A 27,135-nucleotide genomic window follows, 5' to 3' on the forward strand; every position below is an offset into this window, starting at 1 on the left:
AATCCTCATTTGTTTTGCTCTAATCTAGGGTTGCCATATCTTAAAGAGAAAAATAGAGGACAGCCCAAGCTGGGGAAAGAGGCATGCAGGGCTGCCACCGCGGCACCCTCACACCTCTTTCCCTGGCTCAGGCTGGCAGCAGCCACGGCATGCAGAGCCAAGGAAAAAAAGTATCAAATACTCAGCCGTGACTAAATCCCTAAAACGATGGACAGGTATAATAGTATAATAAAGAAATAAATCAAACTTAACTGAAAAATGGGGTGAGGGTCCCCAAACAACCTGGTGAACTTAGACATATATATATATATATATATATATATATATATATATATATATATATATATATATATATATATATATATATATATATATATATATATATATATATATATATATATATTATTCAAATGAAAACCCTCAAAACTGAAACCCTAAACTGAAACCCTAACGAGCTGCCGGCTCTCCCTCGTTTCACTGGACACTCCGTCAGTTTCCTCAGAGGGAAATTAGAAAGTTACCAAGATTAAATCAAAAGAATAACGAGCTGACTCAAGAGTTTTCAAACTTTGGTGCTGGCACTTAGAAATTGGGAAAACATACAGGGCTGCTGCTGAAGAATGCAACATACCGGTATTTCCCCCTAGTCATTAACAGTTGGTTACAACAGCTGTTCCTCTACTGTCTGGGTTCACTTTGAAATCCAGACTTGTCTTTGCTTTCTTCTAGAAATGTGAAATTACACACATTGCTGTATTACATGTGTTTTGTTCAGACCCTCCAAACACCAACACCTCCTCTTTGAGAAGCCCCCTTATCTTTTTGGCAACTGCTCTTGCAGCACGCTCAAGGTGACAGTCCCTGCTGATAGGAAATGGCAGGCATGTTTGCTTTCCACGTCAGCTTTAAAAATAGGCAAAGCTACCTGTGAAAGCGAATGCCTGAGAACTGCCCAGTCCTTTCCATTCCATATGGTCCAAAAACCCTGTAGCTAAGTGTGTGTAACGGTCTAAAGATCTTCTGTAGTCAAACACATCTTAACTGCAAGTTGAGGTGTCTCTGTATTATTCAAAGTAGTGTGCTAGTGTTGCTGTCCACATTGCTTGTACCGCCTTCAGTTTGTTTTAGCATCTGCAAGTGTGCAAATCCATTTTGCTAGGCTTCTCCATATCTGGGCTAGAGGCTGAATCATTAGGTGCAACCGACAGGCTTCTGCACTTTCCATTACGGCGCACAAGCAGCCTTTATGGCAGGCAGAGCTTGTTCTGCAGGATATGCAAAGCTGCAGGTGTACACATTTCCTTTTGGAAAGAATTAGTAAAAGTTCAGAACTCCCATGTCCTCCTTTCTACCTGGCCGCTCCAAACCAGTGCACATCTGTGCATATTCACAACCATTATAATTATTCATGTATAGCAAGCACACTGCCAGAGTGTAAAGCACCATAGAGCTAGGCAAGCAACATAGACAGTTCCCTGCACCCACAGAGCTTACAGTTTAAAACAGTGAAGAAACAATAGGGCAAAGGGAAGAAAGGCAGAGGAAATGTAGGGCTGTCACCTTCTTTAAAGCATGCTGGTAATTAGGAATGAGTGGGGATTAAGAGGGAAAGCCAAATGCAATGTGGGAAAGGTGGGTTTTGAAGAAAGGGAGAGTGTGGGGATCATGTTTACGTATCGTGAATGCAACAGTACATGCAAGGGTCAGCAGCCCCAGAAGAACAGGGAGAGATAATTTAAAAGAGTAGGAAACCTTCAGTGGGCTATAGTTTATGGGTAGGCCCAATTGCCTTCTAAATCTGACCCACGGACGGTCCGGGAATCAGCGTGTTTTTACATGAGTAGAATGTGTGCTTTTATTTAAAATGCATCTCTGGGTTATTTGTGGGGCCTGGTGTTTTTACATGAGTAGAATGTGTGCTTTTATTTAAAATGCATCTCTGGGTTATTTGTGGGGCATAGGAATTCGTTCATCTCCCCCCCAAAAATATAGTTCGCCCCCCCCCCAAGGTCTGAGGGACAGTGGACCGGCCCCTTGCTGAAAAAGTTTGCTGACCCCTGCTATAGGTGATAGAACTGGAAGAGAGCAAACGGGCAGGATATAAAAGGAAGAGAAATGAGACCTGGAAGATAGGGTGGGCCAAGCACACTGAAAGGACAAGGCAGGAAATGAAGGGTGCCTGAGCATAATTTTGCCCAAAGCAGGAGTCACTGTCTGCATGTACAGGTTGGGGCATTTGCGAAGTACTGCACATCAATGTACTCCTTCCAGGCTCCCTAAGTGCTGGTGGAAAGAATGCAACACCCCGCTGCACCTACACCCGCAGTTTCTTCACTTTAAAAAAAATGTGCATTTTTCAATATACACCCAGTCTAGTAGGAGACGGGGAGTGACGCTGCTTTGCAGCATCACTAGTCTGTCTGCCCCAACCGACTGGTGTACATGACAGCAGCAAGAGCTTGAGAAGGGCATCCTCGGCACAGCATGTTATTAAGACCTTCCCTGCAGAATGCGCTTTAGGTCCACCAATAGTGTGAGGCAGGGATGACAGTGCCTGCGGACGGAACCTCCACATGGTCATGCGGTCCATGTGACCAGGCCCTAGCTCTCATTCCCAAATGTGGGGTGGGTTTTTATAGGTAAGAGGGGATATATTAATTGCAATTTATCCTTCCAGGTACCCAAGTGTGTGTTTTGAACGGTGTTTTAAAATCCCCTTTGGAAGCAAAATTAAAAAGCATAGGGACTAAGCCAGGGGTCAGCAAACTTTTTCAGCAGGTGGCCGGTCCACTATCCCTCAGACCTTGTGGGGGGCCGGACTATATTTTTTTTGGGGGGGGGGAATGAACAAATTCCTATGCCCCCAAAATAACCCAGAGATGCATTTTAAATAAAAGCACACATTCTACTCATGTAAAAACACGCCGATTCCTGGACTGTCTGCGGGTTGGATTTAGAAGGCGATTGGGCCGGATCCGGCCCCCTGGCCTTAGTTTGTCTACCCATGGACTAGGCTGCAAAACCTTGATTTGTAAGCTGGCTCTCCTATTCTTACCGGCTTAACAATCAGGCAACAACTTGGGAAGTAAATTGGAAAATCTAATTTATTTACTTTATAATATTGCACTGGTTCACAGCAATGGCAGCAGTTAAAGCCATGCAGGCAAAATACTTATATTTACAGTGTAACCCGCTTGAAGCATTTGCCTGAACTGGAGCAAGCACAGCATAGGTCTGCCCTCATTGTTGGTTGAAGAGAGAGGGGAACAGGGAGTAGTACAAGCTCCTGGTTGAAGAGAGAGGGGAAATGACATCATACAGAGTTCTCTCTACCATTTGTGTTTCTATGGTCTGAGCATCTGCCTATCAGTAATACAGCTCTGTGGCGTTAGCACTTTCCCATGATGACAAGAATATGCCTTTATTAGCTTTTGGCTGCTAATCTCCCACACCAAAGCTGAGTCTTCCAATTTGTGAAGAAGTGCCCTGCAAGCATATGCAGAGTGTGCTCCTCCTCCCAGGGCTATCCAGAGCCAGATGGGCAGGTTATAAATATATTATTATTATTATTATTATTATTATTATTATTATTATTATTATTATAAATTATTATTATTATTATCAGAGGGTGTGCACCTTCCTGAGCACCATTGTGTGGGTGCTGTGAAGAACAGTGAGCTGACCTGCGGAACTCCCTGCTGCAGGATTTCACCAGAGCCCTGGATGGGGGTGGGGAGTAGAGGCCTGCTTAGCCCACCTTCCCCTTCCCACAACAGCCAGATGCCAGTGGGAATCCTGCGAACAGAAGGTCACAAACAAGGAGGCACCTGTTCTGCAGCAATAAAACTGCTGGCACATTTTGCAAAGTTAAGCAGGGTCATGTATGGTTTCAAATTGGATGGGGAGACCTGCATGGCAAAGGGGTGGACCAGATGGCCCTCAGGATCCCTTGCAACTCCACGGTTCTTCTACAGAAACATCCCTACATTACTTGCACACCGTTCGGGTGCCCCAAACGCAGGCGTTGCTGAGCACGTGTCCCTCGAAGGCCTGAGAGAAGCACCTCAGCTGCGCTCCCGGTGCCAGGAGAGCCCCCTTGCTCGCTCCGTCCCTCCTTCCTTTCTTCCTTCCTCTGGGGCGGGGAAGCGGGCAGCAGGGGGCGGCGCCAGGAGGAGGCACCCTGCCCTGCCCTGCGGTGCAAGCCCGGCCGCCGCTGCTACTCCGACTTCGTGGGCCACCTTCCTCTCGCCATGCTACCTCTCCGCTTTGGCCTCGTCCTCGTCCTCCTGTGCGGAGCCGGCAGCCGCGCGCAGCGGGTAGAGGACGAAACCGAGAGCCAGAGCGAAAGTGCGCTCCGGGCGCTGCAGCTGGAAACCCTGGTGAGGGCGCGCGGGCGCAGCTGCGTGTCCTGCCCGGCCGGGCAGCGAGAAGTGCCCGAGATGCCGCCGGCGAAGCTAAGAGGGAGAGATCCTCGCCCGGGCCTCCTCTTGCGCGGCCGGCGGCGGGTGGGGCGGGAGGAGTGAAGCAGCAGCGCCGCTGCCACTGACTCTCGGTGCGCGCTTTGTGGCGCAGCGGAGTTTTTCGGGAGGCCCCTCCGCCGCCCCCCGTTTGGACGGATGGAGAGCCACGTGCGGCTCGGATCCGGGCCCCCCGCTCACGCCCTCCCCTCTCTTTCTCTTCGCTCTCCGCAGGTGGAGCCTCCCGATGACTGCGCGGAGCGCTCGGCGGTGGGAGACACGCTCCACATCCACTACACGGTAAGCCGAGGCCGGGCGGAGGAGGGCGCGGGGAAAGCCGCGCACGAACACGTCAGCACCGGCGCTTCCCGGCCGCGTGGGGAGGGGCTTCACGCCGCTCCGCCCTCCGGGTCGGTCGGGAAAGCGCGGCGCGGGTTTTCGGCAGGGAAGATCGGGAGCGGGGGGCGAGTTGCTGCGTTTTGTTTAGGAAAGCCGAACTTTGCGCCCTGGTGCCAGTCCTCCCTTTGCCGTGCGCAGGGGCCGTGGAAGAAGGTGCGCGTGTTTTCGGAGCAGCCTTCCGCGTCACGAGGCCCAATAAGCTTTTGCTCGGCTGCCACATGGACACCGGGACATGCCCTGGAGTCCGGGCTGAGGCTTCTGCGGGGCGCAAGGACTCCTAGCAAAAAGGCGGAGGAAGGTTTCAGTTGCGGGGAGCCTGATGCAAAGCCGGCGTGGGGCAGCCGGGTGCCCTCCAGATGTCGTTGGATTCTGGCTCCCGTCAGTCTCGACCGCTGGTCCTGCAAGCAAGCGGGGCTGGCAGAGCTGGGAGTCCCGACTTATGGAGGGGATTTAGTTAGGGCAGTGCAGGCAGTTACCAGGGCACCCAGTCGAGGGGACACAAAATAACAATAATATTAACAACAACAACAACAACAACAACAACACCCAGATTTTTACGGGTACTTACTGAGAAGGAGCAGGTGGGGCTCATTCGCCTGGGAAGGTAGCCCATCTCAGAGAAGGAAACTCTGATCCCCAACCTCGGCTGCCACGCAGGACATCTTCGGAAGAAGGAAAGGCTAAGGAGGCAACCCTACACAAATCCGGAGTGCAGTCCCTAAGATGGTTGCCTCCTTTAGGCAACTCCTGCAGCCAAGCTGGTTCCAAATGTATTGCTCTGGTTTCTTTTGGACCACATCAGCAAGTCTTGTGATCTGGGCAGCTGAGGACCTCCATACACACCGCCCAGGTTTTCACCCCAGGGGCCTCACCTTTGTGCTGCTATCGCAGCAGTTTGACTTGAGAGCCAGTGTGGTGCAGTGGTTAAGAGCGGTAGACTCGTAATCTGGTGAACTGGGTTTGTGTCTCCGCTCCTCCACATGCAGCTGCTGGGTGACTTTGGGCTAGTCACACTTCTTTGACGTCTCTCAGCCCCACTCACCTCACAGAGTGTTTGTTGTGGGGGAGGAAGGGAAAGGAGAATGTTAGCTGCTTTGAGACTCCTTCAGGTAGTGATAAAGCGGGATATCAAATCCAAACTCTTCTTCTTCTTCTTCTTCACCTCTGGAGGTGCACTCCATTGCCTCTCAAGACAGACAGGTGCCAACAGCCTACTGAGAAAATCCATAAAAAAGCAACTGCACCAAAAGGAATTATTTTGAAAATAAGGATATGTAGTGAGGTGCCAGATTTTGTCCTCGTTCATGGTGCTGTATTACCAAAGTCTGTCCCTGACCTCATTGGCTACCCCTGGTGTAGAAAGTGTCCCTTGAAAGTCGAACAAGTATTCTGAAGGGAGGGAAGCATATTTTCTTAGTTGCTGGGATTGATGATGCACACACCGCAACGCCATAGAAGAGGTATTCCTGTCAGTGTGAGAAAAGCAAATGCCTCTCCTTTGTAAAAAAAATCTGGCTTTTAAAAAATAATAATGGAAAATGACATTGTCGTGGTGGAAATTACCACCAGCCTTTTTCCTGACACCGTGTTGCTCCATTTGTCTCAGAACCACAAGTTTCCACACTTCCTGCAAGTTTTGTTTTTCCGTGCAGTTTAGCAACTGCTTGTGGGCTTCCCTTGGCTGCCATGAGACTAGACTAGCTGCTGGACTGGCTGGGGCTTTGGTCAGATCTAGCAGCTGTCAGCACTGATAGCAGCAGCTGAATTGCTGGATCATAGCTTTCTTTCTTTGCAGGGTACCCTTGAAGATGGCCGTGTCATTGACAGCTCTCTGTCCCGTGACCCACTGCAAGTGGAGCTGGGCAAAAGACAAGTCATCCCAGGTACATCTCTGGAACTCGCGCTCTGAGGCTGATTTGGTTAACGAACTTCCCACACAATTTGGACAAGAAATGTAACAGGAACTTTATCCATTATTGGACCTTTTCTAATAGTAACCATTATTACCTGACCTCTTGTTTATTTAAAAATTAAACCCCACATTTCAACTCCGCAAATGAGTTTCTTAAAGTGGCTTAGCAAATATTATAGCAAACGTTGACGTAGCAATGATCCAAACGTAAAACAAAATGATCAGCAGTTTTGGTTCCAGATTGAACAGCTTCAGGGGCAGGGCATTGGAGGTCAACAGATATGTGGAAAACCAGTCCTGCGAGGAAACATTGAAGGAATGGATTATGTTGAGCTTGGAGACAGCAAGATGTGTGATGCAGCAGCTAAAAAAGCCAATGCAATTCTGGGCTGCATCAATAGGAGTATATAGCATCTAGATAAAGGGAAGTAATAGTACCACTGTATTCCGCTCTGGTCAGACCTCACCTGGAATACTGTGTCCAGTTCTGGGCACCACAGTTCAAGAAGGATACTGACAAGCTGGAACGTGTCCAGAGGAGGGCAACCAAAATGGTCAAAGGCCTGGAAACAATGCCTTATGAGGAACGGCTTAGGGAGCTGGGTATGTTTAGCCTGGAGAAGAGAAGGTTAAGGGGTGATATGATAGCTATGTTCAAATATATAAAAAGATGCTGAAAAAGTTTGCTGACCCCTGCTCTTGTGCGTATTTATTTAAAAAGTTCAGAGTGCTGGTTTTCGCCTCTTAAATGGCTCAGAACTGCAGGACCTCAAGGACCGCCACTCCCCATATGAACTGACCCTGCAATCATAATCTGAGGCCCTTCTTTACTTTCCTCTTCCACTTGAGGTCTGGAGGGTGGTCACATGAGAATGGGCCTTTTTAGCAGTGGTTCCCTGTTTATGAAATGCTCTTCCCAGGGAGGCTCGCCTGGCACCTTCATTACATATCTTTAGGTGCCAGGTGAAAAATTGAAAGAGTTAAACTGGAAGCCTGTGTTTCCTGTTGCTCCTTTACGGATGTTGCTTGCACATGGCATCATTTAACTTCTGCACTCAGGGCTTGGTACGCTACTGATGCACTCAGCAGCTCACAAGTGAATCTGACCCTGGCTGAAAGCAGCGCGGCTTGCATTCTCTGTCAAATATAAACAGTGCTGAATGTAAGCCATACTTAACTCTTACCTGTGTTTATTCTTTTGCTCAGGTTTAGAACAGGGTCTGCTGGATATGTGTGTTGGGTAAGTAACTTTCAGTGTGCTTGCCTTGTAGTCTGCGTTACCATCTCTGAAACCCCTTCCCTAAAATGCACCTTTCACAAGCTTCATGCAAGCCACAATTTCTCACCTTCTTCTGTGTCTCATCCTATGCTACACTCAAGATACCCCAGCCCTGCCTTTCTTAGCTTGGGGAGATTCCCTGTGAGGCAGTGTAAGAACTCTTAGTCTCATCCCATAAATGTTCCTGCTGAAAACTTCTCTATTCCGCCAGGCCTATGCAGGTGATTAAGAGTACATATCTTTGGCTGGGTATTGTTTAGAGCAGGCTTCCTCAACCTCGGCCCTCCAAGATGTTTTGAGACTACAATTCCCATCATTCTTGACCACTGCTCCTGTTAGCTAGGGATGATGGGAGTTGTAGTCCCAAAACATCTGGAGGGCCGAGGTTGAGGAAGCCTGGTTTAGAGGGTTGCTGCTGTTCTTGCTGTTAATTTTTTGGATCTTTATTTTGGATCTTCTGGTTATATAGAAGTTGTTCAGTTTGGTTGTGCACTTCCTGTTCTTTTGTTTATTGTTTATGACTACTTTTGTTATTTTGTAGTTGTGTAATTTTTTTATATGTTGAGCTTTAACTTTGGAAAGGCAGCATGCAAATAAAATGATTGATTGATTGATATCCCACAATGGTCTAAAGATGTTTAACGTTAGGGTGTTTTTGATTTTTTATTATTTTACTGTATGGTTTTATGATTTTATACAGTTGTAAACCACTATGTGGAACGCGGGTGGCACTGTGGGTTAAACCACAGAGCCAGGGCTTGCCATTCAGAAGGTCAGCAGTTCGAATCCCCACGACGGGGTGAGCTTCCCGTTGCTCGGTCCCAGCTCCTGCCCACCTAGCAGTTCGAAAGCACGTCAAAGTGCAAGTAGATAAATAGTGACCGCTCCGGCGGGAAGGTAAATTTCTGTGTGCTGCTCTGGCTCGCCAGAAGTGGCTTAGTCATGCTGGCCACATGGCCCGGAAGCTGTCTGCAGACAAACGCCGGCTCCCTCGGCCTATAGAGCAAGATGAGTGCCGTAACCCCAGAGTCGTCCACGACTGGACCTAATGGTCAGGGGTCCCTTTACCTTTAAACCACTACTGTATTATTTATTTCAATATACAAATAAGCAGCATACAAATATTTCTATGTATAAGTAAACGTGAAAAGGAAATCTAAACTTTTTTTAAAAAGTGGTGTAAAGCACCTGTAGAACATTTATTTGAATCCTGCTCCCTCCAGACAACAAAGAAATTTCTATTGTTTCACTGATGACTGCAATTTTCTGCCTGGTTTTTTGTTTTTTAAATACCCAATGAATCCCCCACTGAAGTCAACAGCTTTGTACACCCGTGTCCTGTCCTCAAATGCTGACATGGCATTCCTTCTTCCTGGCAGGGAAAAACGCAGAGTCATTATCCCTCATCACCTGGCATACGGCAAACGAGGTTCCCCGCCAGCTGTCCCAGGTACGATCCAGTGACTAGCACCTACTTGATGGCCATTCGGCAGGACATCTTGGCAGGCTGTGTTCTTCTAGGATGGTCCATCTGCTTCCGTTGCCTATTGGATGCACGTGGGCTGATTTAGGGTTGAGGAACTGAAAAGGGGAGCCTGGAAAGCAACTGACTGTAGGGGGGGTGGTCACTTACAGCATTTTGATGCTGTGGGATAGCAAGATGTGAACTATCTCTGGGTGACTGCATGAGAAAGAGGCAGTGTGGGGTGCTTGGTACAATATGGGCAGACAGCATTTCTCCATCAGTCTTCTTTTTAAATGCAAGATATTAGTTCCTTCCATTCGCTTCTCCCATCTCCTGCTTATCACGAAGCAGCAGTAGCAAGCAGTGGGTTTAACTTCTAAAAAGGGCTGAGCTGAGCCTGAATCCTGCACAGAAGCAGTGTTGGCTCAAGATTTTCCTGCCTGAAGCAGAGCCCAATGGCCCATGTTAGGGCTTTTAGTTTTGCTGCAGCATGCAGCAAATTCCTGGCTAAGTTCCTACACCCAGATCTGCAAACAACAACAAACTTTATTTATTTGCATAGCCTACAGGCCATTGCATCAGATCTGCAAATAATTGCTGTAGTTAAGCAATGGTGGAAGGTATTCTGCACACGCTCAGAAGCACTCTTTCCTTTATTATTACTTCATAATTTCCTGGGCCAAAAACAAGGCATTTAAAAAGATTTGCTGGGCTGAGCCGTGGTTTCACATTTCTAGTGAAAATGTACCCTAATACAAGGTGAATTCAGGTGTGTTGACTGAATGGGACAAAATCCACACAAACATGTGGAAAGCCCAGAGTGGCGGACAGAACGTGTGAGATAAAGAGCTGCATCCACAGGTGTTGCAGTGTCACTGAATGCACACAACTTCGGGAGAAAACATGGTTGCCAACCTGTATAGCTCACAATGGAGCATCTGGCCAGTTCAGTAAGTATTTAGGATGTTTGACTTACTAGCTGCTGGCATTGGGGCTGAATGGGATGGCATCCCCAGCTGAAGCTGCCCCTGTGCTCATCACCCCACATTAACCCCATTGCTTTAAGGATCTGTGGCTGGCCCCTAAGTGTGGGTGGCATATGTGGTTGCCATCCAGATATCAGCTTGGGCAAAGTATATGCCCCCCTAGGAATTAGTTTGCATGTAGTCTGAATCAGTCTGAATATAGCTTGTCGTTAGACAAGCAGCCGTGGCCCTGCTTACGTCCTGCCCGTGGCCTGGCAGTTCATGCAGCCTGTAGAGCCACGCATTTTGAGCCTCCATGCAAATGCAGGTTGACGGCCGTGCTCTCTGCTGGCTTTTGTGCCCTGACCAATGCAGGGATGCCAGCATAAGAGGGTGAAGGCAACCCTTTGGGTCTCTCACGCGGAGCATCCTGTGGACAATGCAGACCCTCAGAGAAGAATAGGAAGCGCAGTGTGGTCTACATTGGCTGGCTGTGACTCTCCAAGATTTCAGGCAGGATTCTCTCCCAGCCTTACCACTGAGCCACAGTCCTTCTGCAAAAGTTACCTTTTGCCAATACAGGATAAGGATGTATTAATATGGAACTAAACTGACAATATCATCATACAAAAAGCATTCATAGATATTCCTCAGAGGCAAAGCCTATATATGCTTTAAAACATCAAAGTGCTGATTCAAAGTGCAATATACAAAGTGCAATATAATGTCCATCCTCCCAGTGTTGGAGAGGTTATACAAAGTCATTCAGACGCGTGGGTATGTCCTCCCGACGGGTGGCCAGCTTCAAATCCTCCCGTTTCACCAGCAGTTTCGTCAAGGTCTGGACTTTATCTTTGATAACAGCAGTACAAACCATCAACTTTACTAGAGATATGAATTCAATATACAATAAAAAGGCTTAATAAAGATTCATGTACTCACCATCAAATCAGAACTAGGATATTAAATATAGCTAAGCTATTCAAAGTGATTCAGACTCCCATCATTCCAATATAGCTAATGCGGACTCAAACTTTCTCCAGGTTAAATACTTGCAGGCAGGCTAACATTTAAAGGAACAGATTACTATTGTTACTATGCTTGATGTAGATATTTAAAGAATATAGCTCCATTCAAAGGAATAGCTCCATTAAAACATCAGTACATGATGTACAGACTTTCAACAACTGATTTATAAAAAGTTATTAGAAATCCTATGTTGTTGTTGTTCAGTCATTCAGTCGTGTCCGACTCTTCGTGACCCCATGGACCAGAGCACGCCAGGCACCCCTATCCTCCACTGCCTCCAACAGTTTGGCCAAACTCATGCTAGTCGCTTCAAGAACACTGGTCAACCATCTCATCCTCTGTTGTCCCCTTCTCCTTGTGCCCTCCATCTTTCCAACATCAGGGTCTTTTCCAGGGAGTCTTCTCTTCTCATGAGGTGGCCAAAGTACTGGAGCCTCAACTTCAGGATCTGCATAACCATCTTTAACATTATATTGCACTTTGTATATTGCACTTTGAATCAGCACTTTGATGTTTTAAAGCATATACAGGCTTTGCCTCTGAGGAAATATCTATGAATGCTTTTTGTATGATGATATTGTTTCTATCCAGTGATATACACGGTTTTGTATTTTATCTTGGTACAGATACCGTGATTGTCTGTTGTTGTTTCTACAATACAGGATAAGGGGCTGGAGGGACAGTTGCCTAGCACAGGGAAGCAGAACTAAGTTTCTCTTTTCTCCTATGCTAGAAATGACATCTAGTTGCAGCAGCACCAGTGGTGCAGTTTTGCACTATGATACTGAGGAGGGCCTCTTTCTAATTTTTTTGAGTGAGACCCCAAAGTCCTGACAGCACCACTGATCAGTGCGAAGCCATAGGTGCCTAACACTGACAGGACAGATTTCCTAGGGACCTGCCTTGCCTGAATTGCCTCCCAGCGCTGCTTCACCCAGCTCCCTCCTCTCTCTCTCTCCAGCTGATGCACTCTGCAGTTTGAGGTGGAGCTGGTGGGCTGTCCAGAGCCACCTTTTGGCAGAAGATGCTGAATGACGTGCTGCCCCTGCTATGCATCGGCCTTGTCCCTGCGCTCTTGGGGCTCATTGGCTACCACCTGTACCAGAAAGCCGGGCACCCCGTGTCTCCAGAAGAAACTCAAGGAGGAGAAGAGAAGCAAGGCTAAGAAGAAAATAAAAGTGCCCCCTCACCTTTTTGGACATGGCTTTGCGGTTGCTTCTGTTGTGGGGTTCTGCTCTGTTGTGCTCGCACTTTCACAAAAAAGCGGAGGGTAGGGGGAGGTTGGATGAATGGTTGGTCTCACCTACTAGGATGTAGTAGTTTGAACAGTCTTTAACCAGGGAAGGGTATCCAGGGGGTATTATTGCAATATATAAGCAGCTCAGTCTAGCTTGTCAATTGAAGACTGCCTATTTCTGAGAGTCACGTCTAGCAAAGCACTGACAGACCATTCAGAATATACATTGAGCAGTACTCATGTATTGTTTTACAAAGTTTAAAATTCCCTTTGCCTAGCCCTAGACTGTGCTGCAACAGGGGGCAGAGTGATGCATTTGCAGTCCTTCAGGTAAATTTACAATATGTTTTTTAGACGTCGGTGGCCTCCAGCTCTCACCAGTCCCAGCCAGCATGGACAAAGGCCAGGTACTTCTGGAGCAGAAGCCCAGCAGCGTCTGAAGGGCACCCTTGATTTGCACAATGAGCTTTAACTAATCACATCTTCCTTGAGAGGTCCTGGAATTGAAGTCCTGCAAAGTGAAGGACTTTTTGCAGCACACATGATAGATCTGATCCCCCAGCATTTGGCAGGGGTGTTAAGTCAGCTAAACCCTACCTCTGCTCTGAACTCTAGGATGGAGAATTGAATAAAAAGCTAGCATGCTGGAAAGGAATCACACACAAAAGTTAGGACCTCTCTCCTTTGCGCAACAGCTCTTAGGCCTGTGCACAAGCCTATAAAAGAAACCACTGGCAGTAGACACACCATAAATCGAGTTCCCAATATACCAGCCTCGGAGGCTTTGCTTGCAGAGGGAAGAAAATGCTCTAGTACGCATCAGCTCAGCTCTGTTCAGCTGTTTAATGGCAGGTATTGGCCCTTCTCCCAAAGGACCCCCCAACAGGCTCCTGGCTGGGATAGCTTCACTCTTCTTTATGCCCAGTGGTCTGTTAACCATGACAGAGGAGGGTACTTTGAAAGCACACGCCACTGACTTAGAGGATCCGCTTGACCTCGAGTGCTGCCTCGACCACGTTATAGATCGGCTGCTTGGCAGGCTGGGCGAAGGTGAGCCAATGTTTGCTGGTTGACAATCATCAGTGGATTGATCTGGCTCAGAACCTCGTCGTTCACCGATATGCCATCCAGGGTACTGCTTGAAGCAGCTGCCTCAGCCTGAGATTGTCTTGGAGCAGCGCTTGCTTAGTCCGCTCCAGCGAAAGCTGCTCCAGCCTCACCTTGTTGTATCTTTGCCAGAAGCGCTCCAGCCCCACGTAATCCTGCATCATCTGTAAAAGACATGGAAAAGAGAGGCTTCTGGGGTTGGTTCTAAGGAGCTGCAGCACTGTCTTTGAGTCAGTGGCTGCATTGGGAGAAGCAAACTGCCCTTGAGCAGCTGCTAAATCGAGAAGTGCTGCTTGTGAATGTAGCAGTCAAAAGTCTTGTAGCAAAGATTATTTCCTATAGCTGTGTGGCAAGCAACGCCACAAAGGACAGGTGTGCCTGGATAGAGAGGGCAGGCAGAAATGCATTCTGGGAAAGTACCAGAGGCAAAATTTGAGCATGTCCCATGGGGGAAACACTGCATGATGCTAAGTGCATCACTTGAAGTTGTACGGTGGTTCCCCTGCTGTGAAGAGCAGACATAGGGAGCCTGATCAAGACTGGGGCTGTGACATGGGGGTTAACTCTGCCCCTGCCATGGTCTGAATGGAAACCCCTCCACCCCAGCTGCTGCTGCTTGCTGCTGCTAGCCTTGGGGTGGGTGCTCCCATTGGTGCCAGGGCTGTATTGCCTCAATCTGACCATTCCTTCTGGGAAAGAACAGCCCTGAATGCTAAACTGGAGCCAACCCTGGAGGCACAGAATAATCCTGGAGTTCCAAAAGGGATTAATCCAGACAACGAACTGAAAGAACTGTTTCTTCCTCTTTACTGGGGAAGCAGGCAGATGTGCCTTCCTCCCCCTTCCACACACAGACAATTCACCTGGGCTAGTGGCTCTTCCGGTTTCTCCAGAAACACCTTATCCACAGTCTTCTGTTCTTCCCAGGTCAGGGAACTGGCATAAATGGCAGCACTTTCTCCTCCTCAGACTCCAGCCTGCGGCACATCTCAGCCAGGCGCAGGATAAGCTCTGCCTATAGGGGACGTGGAACAATAATCAGACTCTGTTTTCCTCTATCTGGCACAGGATACACTTCCCAGGGTCGGGTCTTGCACTGGAATATCTCTATAGTTCTGAAGTGGGAGTTATAGTTCTCTCGGAGGGCTAGGAATGCTTTCACAGGATTTTCAGCACTTTTACCAAACTACAATTCCCGGGATTTTTTTTAGAGCGGGGTGAGGCCTCTAGATGTTTGTTGCTGGATTTGTAGCACCCAGAACTCCTAGCATGGCCCAGTGGTCAGGAGTGGTGGAACTGGTGATTCTGACAACGGGAGGTTCGTAAGTTCTCCAATCCTGCTTTAGGGAAAGCCATGGCAATTAAATGAGTATAAAACCAATATAAGTTTGTAATGTAGGTTTAGTTGCCAACAGTCACATGAGAGAAACTCTGAACTGTACATCTCGGGTAAAAAAGCAGCGTGCACGGAATATGCTTTGCTCTCTGGGAGTTCTGAGTTTCCACCACTATGTCAGGGCACTTTGAAGCCATGCATGGTTCCTTTGGGGAGAAGAGGCTATATGGCTGTGTACACATTAATGGCTCAAAATGGCAGCTGATTGTTCTTTTTCTCAATCCAGATGAAGCTGGTAGGAGGGGGAAGCACATCAAAACACAGTATTTCGTTAAGAAACAACCACATAGGTATGAATTGTGGATAACGCCATGCGCACACCACTTATCTAACCAGGCACATTGGGTGCAAGCGTGAACACGAGTGTGTACACAGCCTGTATCTCTAAAAACAGATGTTGCCACATTACAATCATCCCGGGGCTCCTGTACCTTTAAGAGTCACCACACATGATGTTCCCCCCATGCTGAAGTGATGTCTGTGTAAGAAAAGACATGTACACCACTTTGTGAGAAAACTGCACACACAACTGTCCTCTGAAAGCTGCTCGGCACCCTGGCTTCTAAGCGGATTATTGTGACGAAATGAGAGCCATGCACAATTTTCACACGAGAGTACACATGGGTTCCCCGCACCATGAAGAGATTTAAGATTTTGAGTTATTCAAATGTACACTAATGTGACTGGGATGAACATATATGTGACAACATCTCTCACACAGGGACACTCAAAAGAGAGCCAGAATTGCGGGCAGCTCCTTGGCAAGGGAAGATTATGTGACAAGATTTACAGACACACAGTATGCAAAGCACTTGTTCTGTTATAGTGCAAGGAATTAGGTTTGCACAGTGGAATCCCCCCCCCCGCTGCTGCCTGCACCCTCCCCAAATCTGCTCCAGAAGGTTGGGGAAATCCCAGAACAGATTTAAGGGATGCACAGGGAGAGGAGAGGAAAGGCAGGGGAATGTTCCGTTGCACAGCCCAACTCCTTGTGCTGACCAAATGAGTGCTGTCCATAGTGTCTGGAAAGAACATCATCCTTTCAAGGCAGAGGAGAAGGAGTCTCGGGAATGCTTGCATCCTCTCCTGCCATCTGAGGCTGGGAGGACCAGCATTTATTTTTTTTAAAGAACCTTTCTAAACTAATAGATAAATAGATAGATAGATGATCTCAAGTGTACAAAAACTCAAGTACAAAAAACCCCCACCATTGATATAAAACCACTAAAAACAAACCAGGATCTGACATTCAAAAATAAAACAGAACAACATAGGATAGAAAAGTAAAGGGTCCAACTTTAATAATCAGGGTAAACTTGCACAAGAAAGCTATGCATTCAACAAGGGGGGGGGGTGGCTAAAATGATCCACATGCTAAAAACCTCCATATAGCCCAGAAGCATAAGATCAGGGCCGTCTTAAGCCCAGCTGGCGCCCTGGTGTGAAGATCCCTCCAGTGCCCCTCATGCTCCGCTGGGCAGGGCTAGGCGCGGTGGGCAGCCGGAGGGCACGGGCAGCAGGCAGTGACGCCGGGCAGGGCCAGGCTGCGGGCGGGGAGGCCATCGGTGAGCCTCCCGTCGGTGCGGCAGCCAGGACACGCGCAAGTGAAGCCCGTGCGCAGTGCAGCACCCTGGAGCAGCGCGCTGCTGCCTGCTGCTTGGCTGGGTCCGGATTGGCCGAGCTGCCCGGAGAACGGTGGGTCCGGGGCTGAGAAATGGGAATTGCTGCTCCAGGGTGACTGGGTGGGGAAGGAGTGTCGGGGCGGGGAAGGAGGAGGCAGCAGCAGGTGCAAAGTGCGAAGCCGGAGGTGGAGGCACGGCAGGGGCGCATTCAGGCAGGGCGAAGGCAGCAGCGGGGCGGAGCTCAGAGGAGCTGAGGCGGGGGAGGGAGCCGGCCTCTGCCCTTGCGCGCCTCCGAAAGAAAGAGGGGGCTCTTCTGGACTTGGAAGGAGAAAGGAGGGCTCCCTCTTTCTCATACCGGAGCGCCCCTGAAGTACTGGTAGTCCAAGGGAAGAGAGGACGGGTTTTCCAAGCCCCTTTTCTCTCCCCGTGAGGGTGGCGCTGCCGGTGAGGCTGGGGGGCGGAGGCTGCTGGCGGGGCTGGAGGGCAGAGGCGCCCTCCAGGCCCTGTCGCATTGCGCCAGTAGCCTCAATGGCTAAGACGGCCCTGCATAAGATGTAGCCTTCACTACTGCTGCTTCTCTCTCACTCTCACCATTTCTTATTCTTGCAGGAATTCCCAGCCATCTCTTCTGTTTGAACAATCCCAGCCACTGTTTGTTTCTTCCCCAGTCAAGAACACCTTATCTTTTCCCCCAATAGACTACGCAGCTCCCCACCCCCCCTCCTCTGGAAGTGCTTTCTGTTCCAGCAAGTCTAGGACTAAGAGAGGCAAGAGCCAAGGTCATGTGGGAACACATGCGCACAGAGTATTGCATTTAAAATAGTTTAAAGAAAGGTAGGAGGGAAATAGGTGTGTGGGGGGGGGTGGGGGGGTTATCCTATTATTTTCCACATTACCAGACCTCAGCTGCTCACGAGTGTAATATATCTCATATGCAAGATGGGAAACAAAGGGCAATCCTCTAAGCAAGGGAGCTTCTCAGCAAAGGAGGGAAAACCTGGCTGGTCCTCCCTGCCTTGGAAATGTCAGCAGTATAGGCATCTGTGTCCATTCAGGAGGCAGTAGCCCCCCCGAAAGCTAGTCTCCACTAATACAGCTTTATTTGGAGCCAACCAGGTGCTATTTTTATAGGCCAAAGCTGTGCTTGCACGTAATCTGCAAGAACTCTCCTGGATCTGAACTCCATTTTGGGAATCCCAAGGGCTACCAGAGATCACCAAAAGTTTGATTTATGCATGTTCTCTCCAGCTACCTTCGTTCCCCCATCCTATGTACCATATTTTTTGCTCCATAGGGCGCACCGGACCATAGGGCGCACCTCGTTTTTAGAGGAGGAAACAAGAAAAAAATTTTTTCTGGTTTTCCTCCTCTAAAAGCCCTGTTTTTTGAGGATCAGCTAAAGTTTTGCAGCTTTTTTGCAAAGGGAAAAGCCTTTTTTTGAGGATCAACTAAAAGTTTTGCAGCTTTTTTGCAAAGGGAAAAGCCCTGTTTTTGAGGATCACTAAAAGTTTTGCAGCTTTTTTTGCAAAGGGGGAAAAGCAAAGCTCCTTTTGCAAAGGGGGAAAAGCAAAGAAGAAAAGCCCCGTTTTTATGGGTTCTACTCACATTTCTGCAGCTTCTAAAGGAAAGGGAGCCTTTTCTACAGTTTCCAGACAGATAATCTAATCAGCATCAGTCACTTGTCGCTGGGGAAACAAACAACCTCCCTCTGCAGCACATTCAACAATGGAGGCCTGGGCAAGGGGGCGGGGTTGAAAGGGAGCCGGGACTCTGATCTCTCTCCCGATTTCTTGCTGATCAGCTGCTGAGCGGGGTCCTTTCAACACCTCCTTTTCTCTTTGTAAAATAAAAGGCATGTCCTCTTTTGGCCCCTGGGCAATTCAGCTCCAGGGACCACCATTCGCTCCATAAGACGCACAGATATTTCCCCTTACTTTTTAGGAGGGAAAAAGTGTGTCTTATGGAGCGAAAAACGGTACTTTCTCAATTTGTGGGAGGAAGGAGCCTGAGACCATGACTACCCAAGTGCATACAGTTTTACCTTCTGCATCACACGTTCCAACACTTTGAGAGCCCCGCTGCTCTCCCTGGACAGCTTAGCCAGGTTGCTACGGGCCTTGGCTCTGGCCCGGTTCATCTCGCTCTTGAGCTTCTGCAGCTGCTTCAGCACCACCTCCTTCTCATCGCGGACTCGCCGGTTCTGCTCCTCGCTCTCCCGCGCATGAATTGCAATTTTGTTCTTCAGGATGCCAATGAGGTCCTGGTGACAAGAGAGGGATCTAGTCAGCCGACAGGAGGTCTTCCGTAGCACTATAAACTGAAACTCATGGCTGCAGGAAGAGGTGCAATTAGATGGCCATTTTGGTTTGCAGCTTTGGTGTGAGATTTTACTGTTGTAGGGGGTTCAGAGTAATGATGGGATGAGGTATTTATGGGAGCTGGGGGGGGAGTTTCAGGAGGATCTGTAGCTCCGCCCACCACTAATATGCATCACCAGATGTTTGCCCATGAATCTATTTTTCCCCAGGTTCTTCTGCTGGTGGGATGAGGGGGAGAAGGTAGATTTATGGAGAGGAGTGCTGGAGGCTGATGAGTTTTTGATCTTTTTCCAGCCTTCGATTCTGTCCTCTGAGCTTTGCAGGCCCAAATCAAATGTTCAGTGCTCCTCCATCTGGCATGACCTCCATGGCTACCACTGGAATGGCAGGCAGTCCAGGATCTACCCACATAGAGGGGGTAAAGGTAAAGGTAAAGGACCACTGACAGTTAAGTCCAGTCGCAGACGACTCAGGGGTTGCGGCACTCATTTCGCTTTACAGGCCAAGGGAGCCGGCGTTTGTCCGCAGACATCCCCCCCCCCCCGGTCATGTGGCCAGCATGACAAAGCCACTTCTAGCGCAACGGAACACCGAAACCAGAGCAGCGCACAGAAACGCCATTTACCTTCCCACCGGAGCAGTACCTACTATTTTCTACTTGACTTTTTGGGCGTGCTTTCGAACTGCTAGGTTGGCAGGAGTGGGGACTGAGAAAGGGCGCTCACCCCGTCGCAGGGATTCGAAACCGCCAACCTTCTGAGAGTCAGTGTTGGTAGTTGTTTAAGAGCGGTAGACTTGTAATCTGGGGAACCGGGTTCGTGTCTCCATCCCTCCACATGCAGCGCTGGGTTGACCTTGGGCTAGTCACAATTCTCTGAAGTCTCCAGCCCCACTCACCTCACAGTTTTGTTTGGGGGGAGGAAGGGAAAGGTGAGAATGTAGTCGCTTTGAGACTCCTTTGGGTAGTGATAAAGCGGGATATCAAATTCAAACTCTTCTTCTTCCTCTTCTCCTTTTTCTTCTTCTGATTGGCAAGCCCTAGGCTCAGTGGTTTAGACCACAGTGCCACCTGCGTCCCTACGCAGAGGGGATAGTTCATATAAATTAATCACACAGACACCCCATTTCCTGCAATCGACAGCAACACTTCTTTCAAGACAAGGCCATGATAATCACTAATGCAGGTAAAGGCCTGGACCCAGCAAGAGTGTCTCTACCATGTGAACCCAACTAAGCTATGAGCCAACTGGCAACCTAACACACTCCTGGAAGTCATTGCAATGGACTGCAATTGTAGAATCTCTCTTGATGGTGAATTGTAAGGGGTGGGGGGGTGATAGGTCAACGAAGATAACTTGGGGAGGTTGTTAATGCTACCATTTTGAAGAACACCACTGCGTAGAAGGGACAGCACAGCACTATCTCAGCTGCAGGAGAAAAGAATGCCTGAATAAAGCCCAAATGCTTGCCTGGTTCAACCAGCCCAAGCAGGCCACTCACTTGCATCTTCTGCAGTTTCCTCATCTGCATCTCGATCTCCTTGGTGCTCTTCTCATCTCTGCGTTTGAGGCTTCAAAGGCAATCTTGCGGTCTTCCGTTGCCTCTGTGTAAGTACGCAAGGCCTGTTGGAGCGTTTCCACAGCTCCTCCACTTTACCCTCCAACTGAATGCGCAGGTAATGCTTATCCTCCAAGTTCTGGGCAGAAAAGAACACAGATTAGTATTCTGTTAGCAGGACGGCTGGTCCTATTCTGCTCTGTCGGCTCTGGAGTTTTCCCGTTAACTGACTATTTTGGACTAGCCCTAGATCAGCCTGCCCAGGAACTCCTTTCCCAAGCAAAAGAACACCATACATTTAGAGCACACCCGATGCCCATGGAAAGCTCATGACTTCCCCCATAGAATCCTGGGAACTGTAGTTTGTTAAGGATGCTGGGAAATGTAGCTCTATGGGAGGAAACCACATGTTGGAAGATTCTTTGGGGGAAGTCATGAGCTTTCCAGGGCATCGGATGTGCTCTAAATGTATGGTGTGGAGGATCTGCCCTTAAAAATATGTGTGTGGGGGGTAACTGTTATGTTTGTTATTATGCTATATATTTGTGTAACTTAGATTATAAATTGCCCTGTCACATTTGGATGAAGGGCAGTCTCGAAATTTAATATAAATAAATAAATAGCCTTAGTATGCCCAACTGGTTTTCTTTGGAGTTTTAAAAATCATGAGTATGGGCTTGGCTGGGCTGAGGCTCAGGCAGCAGGTGTACTAGGCCTGGCTGAGGTTTGGGGCTAGTGCCTGGAAAAAACAATGAACATAAAAGGACCACAGTCTTGTTTCCCTAAGCACCATAATCTCTCATATGGCTCTTCTTGGGATCTTACATGGAACTGGATTTTACATCATCAGCTCTGTGGGTTCTTTCTTCCTCTCCGCCCAGTAACGTGTGGCTTAACACAAGGCATGAAAATGACACCATCCGCCCGTGCATTTCCCCCAGCCTGCAAGCCAATTATGTGGGAGGTGGAAAGGGGCTACGAAATCAGGTCATGAGTTTGTTCGCTACACATTACTGGGAAGAAGAGAGAAGGAATGCACAGCAGAGGTGGTTCCATGTTTCTTTCATGTCTAGTTCTGTCTGTGGATCAGTTCAGCCACTGACTCACAGCTACACGTGCAAGAAAAAACACAGGGATGCTAGTGGGTGCATTTTGATTCCATAAAATGTGTTTGGGCTGGGGCCCTTCATCATTAGCAGCAGCTACAAATCAATGGAGGGGAAATAAACCCAAACGAAGTATATGATGACGAGTATAACAAAGAGTTGAAGGAATACACATACAGGTGAAACTCGAAAATTAGAATATTGTGGAAAGGTTCATTTCTTTCAGCAATTCAACTTAAAAGGTGAAACTAATATACGCGATAGACTCATGACATGCAAAGCAAGATATGTCAAGCCTTTATTTTTTATAATTGTGATGATTATGGCGTACAGCTGATGAGAACCCCAAATTAACAATTTCCAACTTTGGGGTTTTTCATCAGCTGCATGCCATAAACATCACCAATTATAACAAGCAAAGGCTTGACATAACTCGCTTTGCATGTCATGGGTCTATCTCATATATAAAACTCCAGTAGCTAATGAAAACAATTGCTTACATAAATGGGCTTTTCCACGATATTCTAATTTTCGAGTTTCACCTGTAGGCTTCCAGTCAAATGAGGTGCCAATGCCTGATACTGGGTACAGGTGATATATTTAGAACCTTTATAATTTCAAGGAAGTCATGGCATGACCTAAACTCCGCCGAACATCTCCATGTAGTTCTACCCGTCCCACATTCATTCATTCTTTGTTTTTTTAAATTAACCAAACATATTGGCCCATAGCAGGACGTATAAGAACACTGGAAAAGCCTGCTGGATCAAGCCAATGGTTCATTTAGTCCAGCATTCTGTTCTCACAGTGGCCAACCAGAGGCTTATGGGGAGCCCCAAAGCAGAGCCTGAACATAACAGGACTCTCCCCACTTGTGATTCCGATCAACTGGCATTCACGGATAAATCTGATTCACAGATCAATGTCTGAACAAAGACATTGGATTCATATCTCATTATACATGACAAAGATATCTTTAGCCATCTCACCCCTTGCCTTTTCCCTGCAAGACCAATTGCAGTCGTTAACAGTCAACAGGTGTTACAAGAAAGAAGATTCCACCTAAACATTAGGAAGAACTTCCTGACAGTGAGAGCTGTTCGACAGTGGAATTTGCTGCCGAGGAGTGTGGTGGAGTCTCCTTCTTTGGAGGTCTTTAAGCGGAGGCTTGACAGCCATCTGTCAGGAATGCTTTGATGGTGTTTCCTGCCTGGCAGGGGGTTGGACTGGATGGCCCTTGTGGTCTATTCCAACTCTATGATTGTATGATTCTAGGTTTTCTACGCCTATGAGCCAATCACCCATTCCCACCACCCTTCTGAGTAATACCCCTCCTCACTCACTATAAACTGTATAAGGGTCTGGTGACTTCTGTTTCAGTGTATGTGAAGAAGTGTTCATGCACCGAAAGCTCATACCAAGAACAAACTTAGTTGGTCTCTAAGGTGCTACTGTAAGGATTTATATATTATTATTATTATTATTTGACTATGGCAGCCAACACGGCTACCTACCTGTAATGGATAAATCAGTGTGTAACTAATTAAAACCCACTTGAAATGGGCTAAAATAATTAAAAGGGGGGAAAGGGAGAGCATCAGCCACAAGCTGATTATGAAATAATGAGGCCCAACTTGCATATTAAATAACTTTTAAACGGCCTATGAAAGGCAGGTTTATGCCATTGCCTAAACATGCATATATATTTTTCTGATGATATTGTTCCGTTTCAAAATATGATAAATCCTCCCATTCGTTAGCAAACTTAGAAATTGCCATAAAGTTCCTCCCCGAGTTTTAACCCCAGACCTTGTTCTTGACGTCATCTCTATTGTACTCTGGGAAGTCGAGCCTGGCCTCATATTCACTGTCAGTAAAGTTTTGCTCCATAGCCAGCAGCACATCCTGCAGGTACTGGCTCTCTACATTATGGTGGCCTATAATTATCTTCCTGGTGAAAATATGAAAAGCCACGGGAGTTCTAAGAGTCCAACAGTTGCTGAGCGACCATCTTCCCCGCCCACCTCCCTCCCTTCTTCCCTTCTACCTCTCTGTGTCAAACTCCTTCTGCAGAGCTCGCAGCTCCGTTTGGTAATCCTCCTCTAAGTAGCCAATGCGGCAGCGCTGGAGTTGCAACAGCTGGTCTATGTTGTGCAAGTGGCTGCGCAAAGCATGCGCATATTGAGCTTCTGCCTCAGTGAGGTCCTTAGCGAGGGGACTGGAGGGGACAGAGATGGATCAGACAACCACAGCAGGAGACCAATCTGTTTTAAAGAGCTAAAGAATTCCACACTTAAAATATTGAGAATGCTAAGACCCAAATAATAAATTGTGGTATCTGAAATAACTTATATTAAGCTGGTCATTCCCACCCCTCTTCCCAGGTGGGCGGTGTTTGCGGCCACCGGGCGGGATCACCTGGTCAGGTTCCACTCCCCCTGGCTCAGGTCTGCCCTTGGCCAGCCTCCGGCCAGGATGGGACAAAAGGACAGTGGCCGGGGGCAGGGTCAGGGCCAGGTAAAAGCGGCAGAGCCACCCAGATTTCCCCCTTTTCGGTTTTCCTCTTCCACAGGTTGGCAAGGCTGCCTTTAGTCTATCATCTGGGGGAAGGGAGCAGCCATGCTCCTCTTCCCCAAGCAGCGGCGCGTGCGGGGCCCGTTAGACAGCAAAAATTCGGGAGTCCCTGACCTCTGGGAGGCGGCACACAGGTCAAACTCCCAAACCGAAGCTAGTGGGGTGGGCATGCTGTGTAAGTGTGTGCTTTGCAGTCCCCACCCGCTGTGCCTCTACATCCTGCATATCCTCAGCTCTCGGGCTGAGAGGGTTGCCTGCCAAGGCCTATGCCACGTTCTCCCACTTCTGAAATTAATAAAGTTGTGGCCAATTTGAACCCATACCCTGGTCTCGTCTCATGTTTTCGGTGAAGGGGTGGGCACCATGGACAGGGATTTGCACGTGTGTCCGCAAACACACATAAAGCTTCTGAACTGAATCTCCTGTGGACAGGCCCTGGCATTCCACACTGCATTCAGTTCTTATACCACTGGACCCACTGATAGCAATAACAAAGAACTGTTAAGAGGCCATTGCAGAATTGTACAAAGTGCAAACAACTTTTTCCTACAATACAGATGTGCCCTTTGTTATTCCCCTTTGCTCCTTATTGGCAAGTGTCACAGAGCTGCAGTGAGTCTCAGAAGCTGCTTGACTCCCCTCTCCAATCTCCAAGAGAGCCAATTAACAGTTTCACAGTCTCCTTCCAAGGGCTTTTCGGGGCCAGGGCTCACCTTAATGACACTGTCTTTGCAGTCCACCACACGTTCAAGGTCTGGCTAAGAATCTCAATGTCCTTACGCAGCTCCCTGGCCTTGACTTCACGGAAGCACCGTGCGCCACTGTAGGGTGATCTTGTGCAGGTTTATATTCCCTGTTGCGCTCCTCTTTGGCCAGTTTTTCCTGCATTGAGAGCCACAACTATTACCCTGGCAAGCCCAACACAGCCCAGACATCGCAAGATAATGAACCAGACAAAGAACAGAGGTAGTAGGCAGTAAAATTTGTTTCCTAAAACCATTGTGATCACAAAACTAGTGACTGAGGAATAAACACAAGATGCTGGGCTACATGAGCCTTTGGTCTGATCAAGCAGGAATTTTCTTATGTTCTTAGGATGGCAACCTTCTCCCACAAGGTCAGACACCGTTTACACTGGTCACATATTAGCCCCAGTGTCAACTGAACACCCTGAGCATGTTCTGTGCTTATCAACTGCACTGAAATAGCAACTGATCCTTTCAGAGTGATGGGGGAGTGCCTTCAAATGATCATCATGGAAATACCTCCCAAATGTAAAGCCCCTTAGGCCATGTCAATATGACAGACAGACTGGGGACTTGTGAAACGTCTTCGGAGGTGTTCATGAAGACACTGTAGGACCACTTTAAATTAGGGATTTGTATCACTGGGGGTCTTCCAATTCTATGCCATGTTTACCTGAAACTATTCGTTACATCTCCCAATTCCAGTTTCGTACTCAATATGCCACCAAGTCAGTTGGTGAGAGAAAAGGAACTGAAAGCATTTTGGGCTAATTGGCAGGAAACCTTTGGTCAGAACAAAAGAGATATGATAAAAACTAGAGTGACACCCACAATCTAAGCTTCTGGTACTAAATTTAAACTCATCCGTTGCCATGGCCCTCTATGGCACACCATAGGGTTATGCTCTCTCATTGGATTTCGTGGCGGAAGTCATATAGCCTGGCATCGGCTATTGTTGTAGCAGCAATCAGTTCAATTTAATATCAAAAGTGTCAATAAGGGCTGCACTGTAACTTTGCTCATTGGTCTGAATCTTCATGAGTTAAGAAGTCAGGTGACCAATACAAGCTCCAAGGTCTTTCACTATTCTTCCATCTGAGTAACTTGTTGCCTGCCTGCCTACATCTATCTATTTACCCATCTGCTTGCCTTCTTTGTCTTCCCCTCTTACAGCATAACAGAAGCAAGACCCCCCAAAATGTACAGAACAGTAATTATAGAAAAATCCCAAAGGTGTTGAGCTTGAAAGACTTCCTCAAAGTAGTTTTAAAATAAACTCCAGCAATACAGGCAGCCATAATTAAACATCTATTTTGCTCTCAAAAAAATACTCCTCTGGGGAAAAAGTACTGAGCTCAAAATGTGTTGAGATTCTAGGATTTCCCAATAAAGATTGTGTCTGGCCTTGCCCATCTGCCTCCAAACCACTAACCTAGTTTTGACCTTTTACCTCCCAGAGTTTACATATAAACTCCCACTACAATCTACCATGCTAATTTCAAGCTCTTTCACCTCCCGACTGCATACGATTTTAAAATGACTCTTTCTGTTTTCCATCCTGCATTATCTTACAAGTGGCACGTTGCAGACTAAAAGATGTTCTTAGCCTCACTGCTGAGAACACCCTAAGATTATGTGATTCACCCTGTTCTCTCACATTTGGAAACAAGAGCCCCGGAGCACTGTTTTGAATTGTGAGCAGGTCTGCAGGTCTGCTGACACTTCTCTCCTCTCCCTGCAACACGCCACATATCTTCATGCTTCCTTGTAGCACAAACCACTTTATGTCCAGGCAAACGAATGGTACCTTTAGGAACTGGGCCAGCATGTCCTCCTTCTTCTTCATCATTTCTTCCTCAGCCAGCTTCTTCTGTTGCATCATAATCAGCCGTTCTTCATCCGTCAGGGCCACCCGCTTGCGCCCTCTCTTCTTCGGCATGACTGCACCTAGAATGGAGGAAAGTAC

The 27,135-nt window shown here is 47.8% G+C and overlaps 2 protein-coding genes across 2 annotated transcripts; one reads left to right on the forward strand and one right to left on the reverse strand.

Annotated features, from left to right (window-relative positions):
* Positions 1-207: 207 nt before the first annotated feature.
* FKBP11 (FKBP prolyl isomerase 11) lies at positions 208-12,708 on the forward strand. The gene is made up of 7 exons (XM_033142628.1): positions 208-215; positions 4,049-4,379; positions 4,692-4,757; positions 6,652-6,739; positions 7,975-8,008; positions 9,427-9,497; positions 12,468-12,708. The coding sequence occupies exons 1-7, from the start codon at positions 208-210 to the stop codon at positions 12,539-12,541; spliced, it is 672 nt and encodes a 223-aa protein (XP_032998519.1). The 3' UTR covers positions 12,542-12,708.
* Positions 12,709-13,599: 891 nt separating this feature from the next.
* CCDC65 (coiled-coil domain containing 65) lies at positions 13,600-27,135 on the reverse strand. Its single transcript, XM_033138041.1, is given in 16 exon segments — positions 13,600-13,796; positions 13,798-13,880; positions 13,883-14,014; positions 14,714-14,796; positions 14,799-14,865; positions 18,910-19,128; positions 20,687-20,757; positions 20,760-20,816; positions 20,819-20,882; positions 23,659-23,800; positions 23,897-24,065; positions 25,136-25,174; positions 25,177-25,228; positions 25,230-25,277; positions 25,279-25,305; positions 26,977-27,135. Coding segments are annotated over 16 exon segments (1,461 nt in total). The 5' UTR covers positions 27,109-27,135; the 3' UTR covers positions 13,600-13,720.

The sequence above is a fragment of the Lacerta agilis genome, chromosome 2 (assembly GCF_009819535.1).
Source record: "Lacerta agilis isolate rLacAgi1 chromosome 2, rLacAgi1.pri, whole genome shotgun sequence".
Lineage (NCBI taxonomy): Eukaryota > Metazoa > Chordata > Lepidosauria > Squamata > Lacertidae > Lacerta > Lacerta agilis.

Coding starts and splice junctions, on each gene's coding strand:
- FKBP11 (XM_033142628.1), top strand. Junction 4,758..6,651: donor CGCTCCACATCCACTACACG/GTAAGCCGAGGC, acceptor CTTTCTTTGCAG/GGTACCCTTGAAGATGGCCG. Junction 8,009..9,426: donor CTGCTGGATATGTGTGTTGG/GTAAGTAACTTT, acceptor TCTTCCTGGCAG/GGAAAAACGCAGAGTCATTA.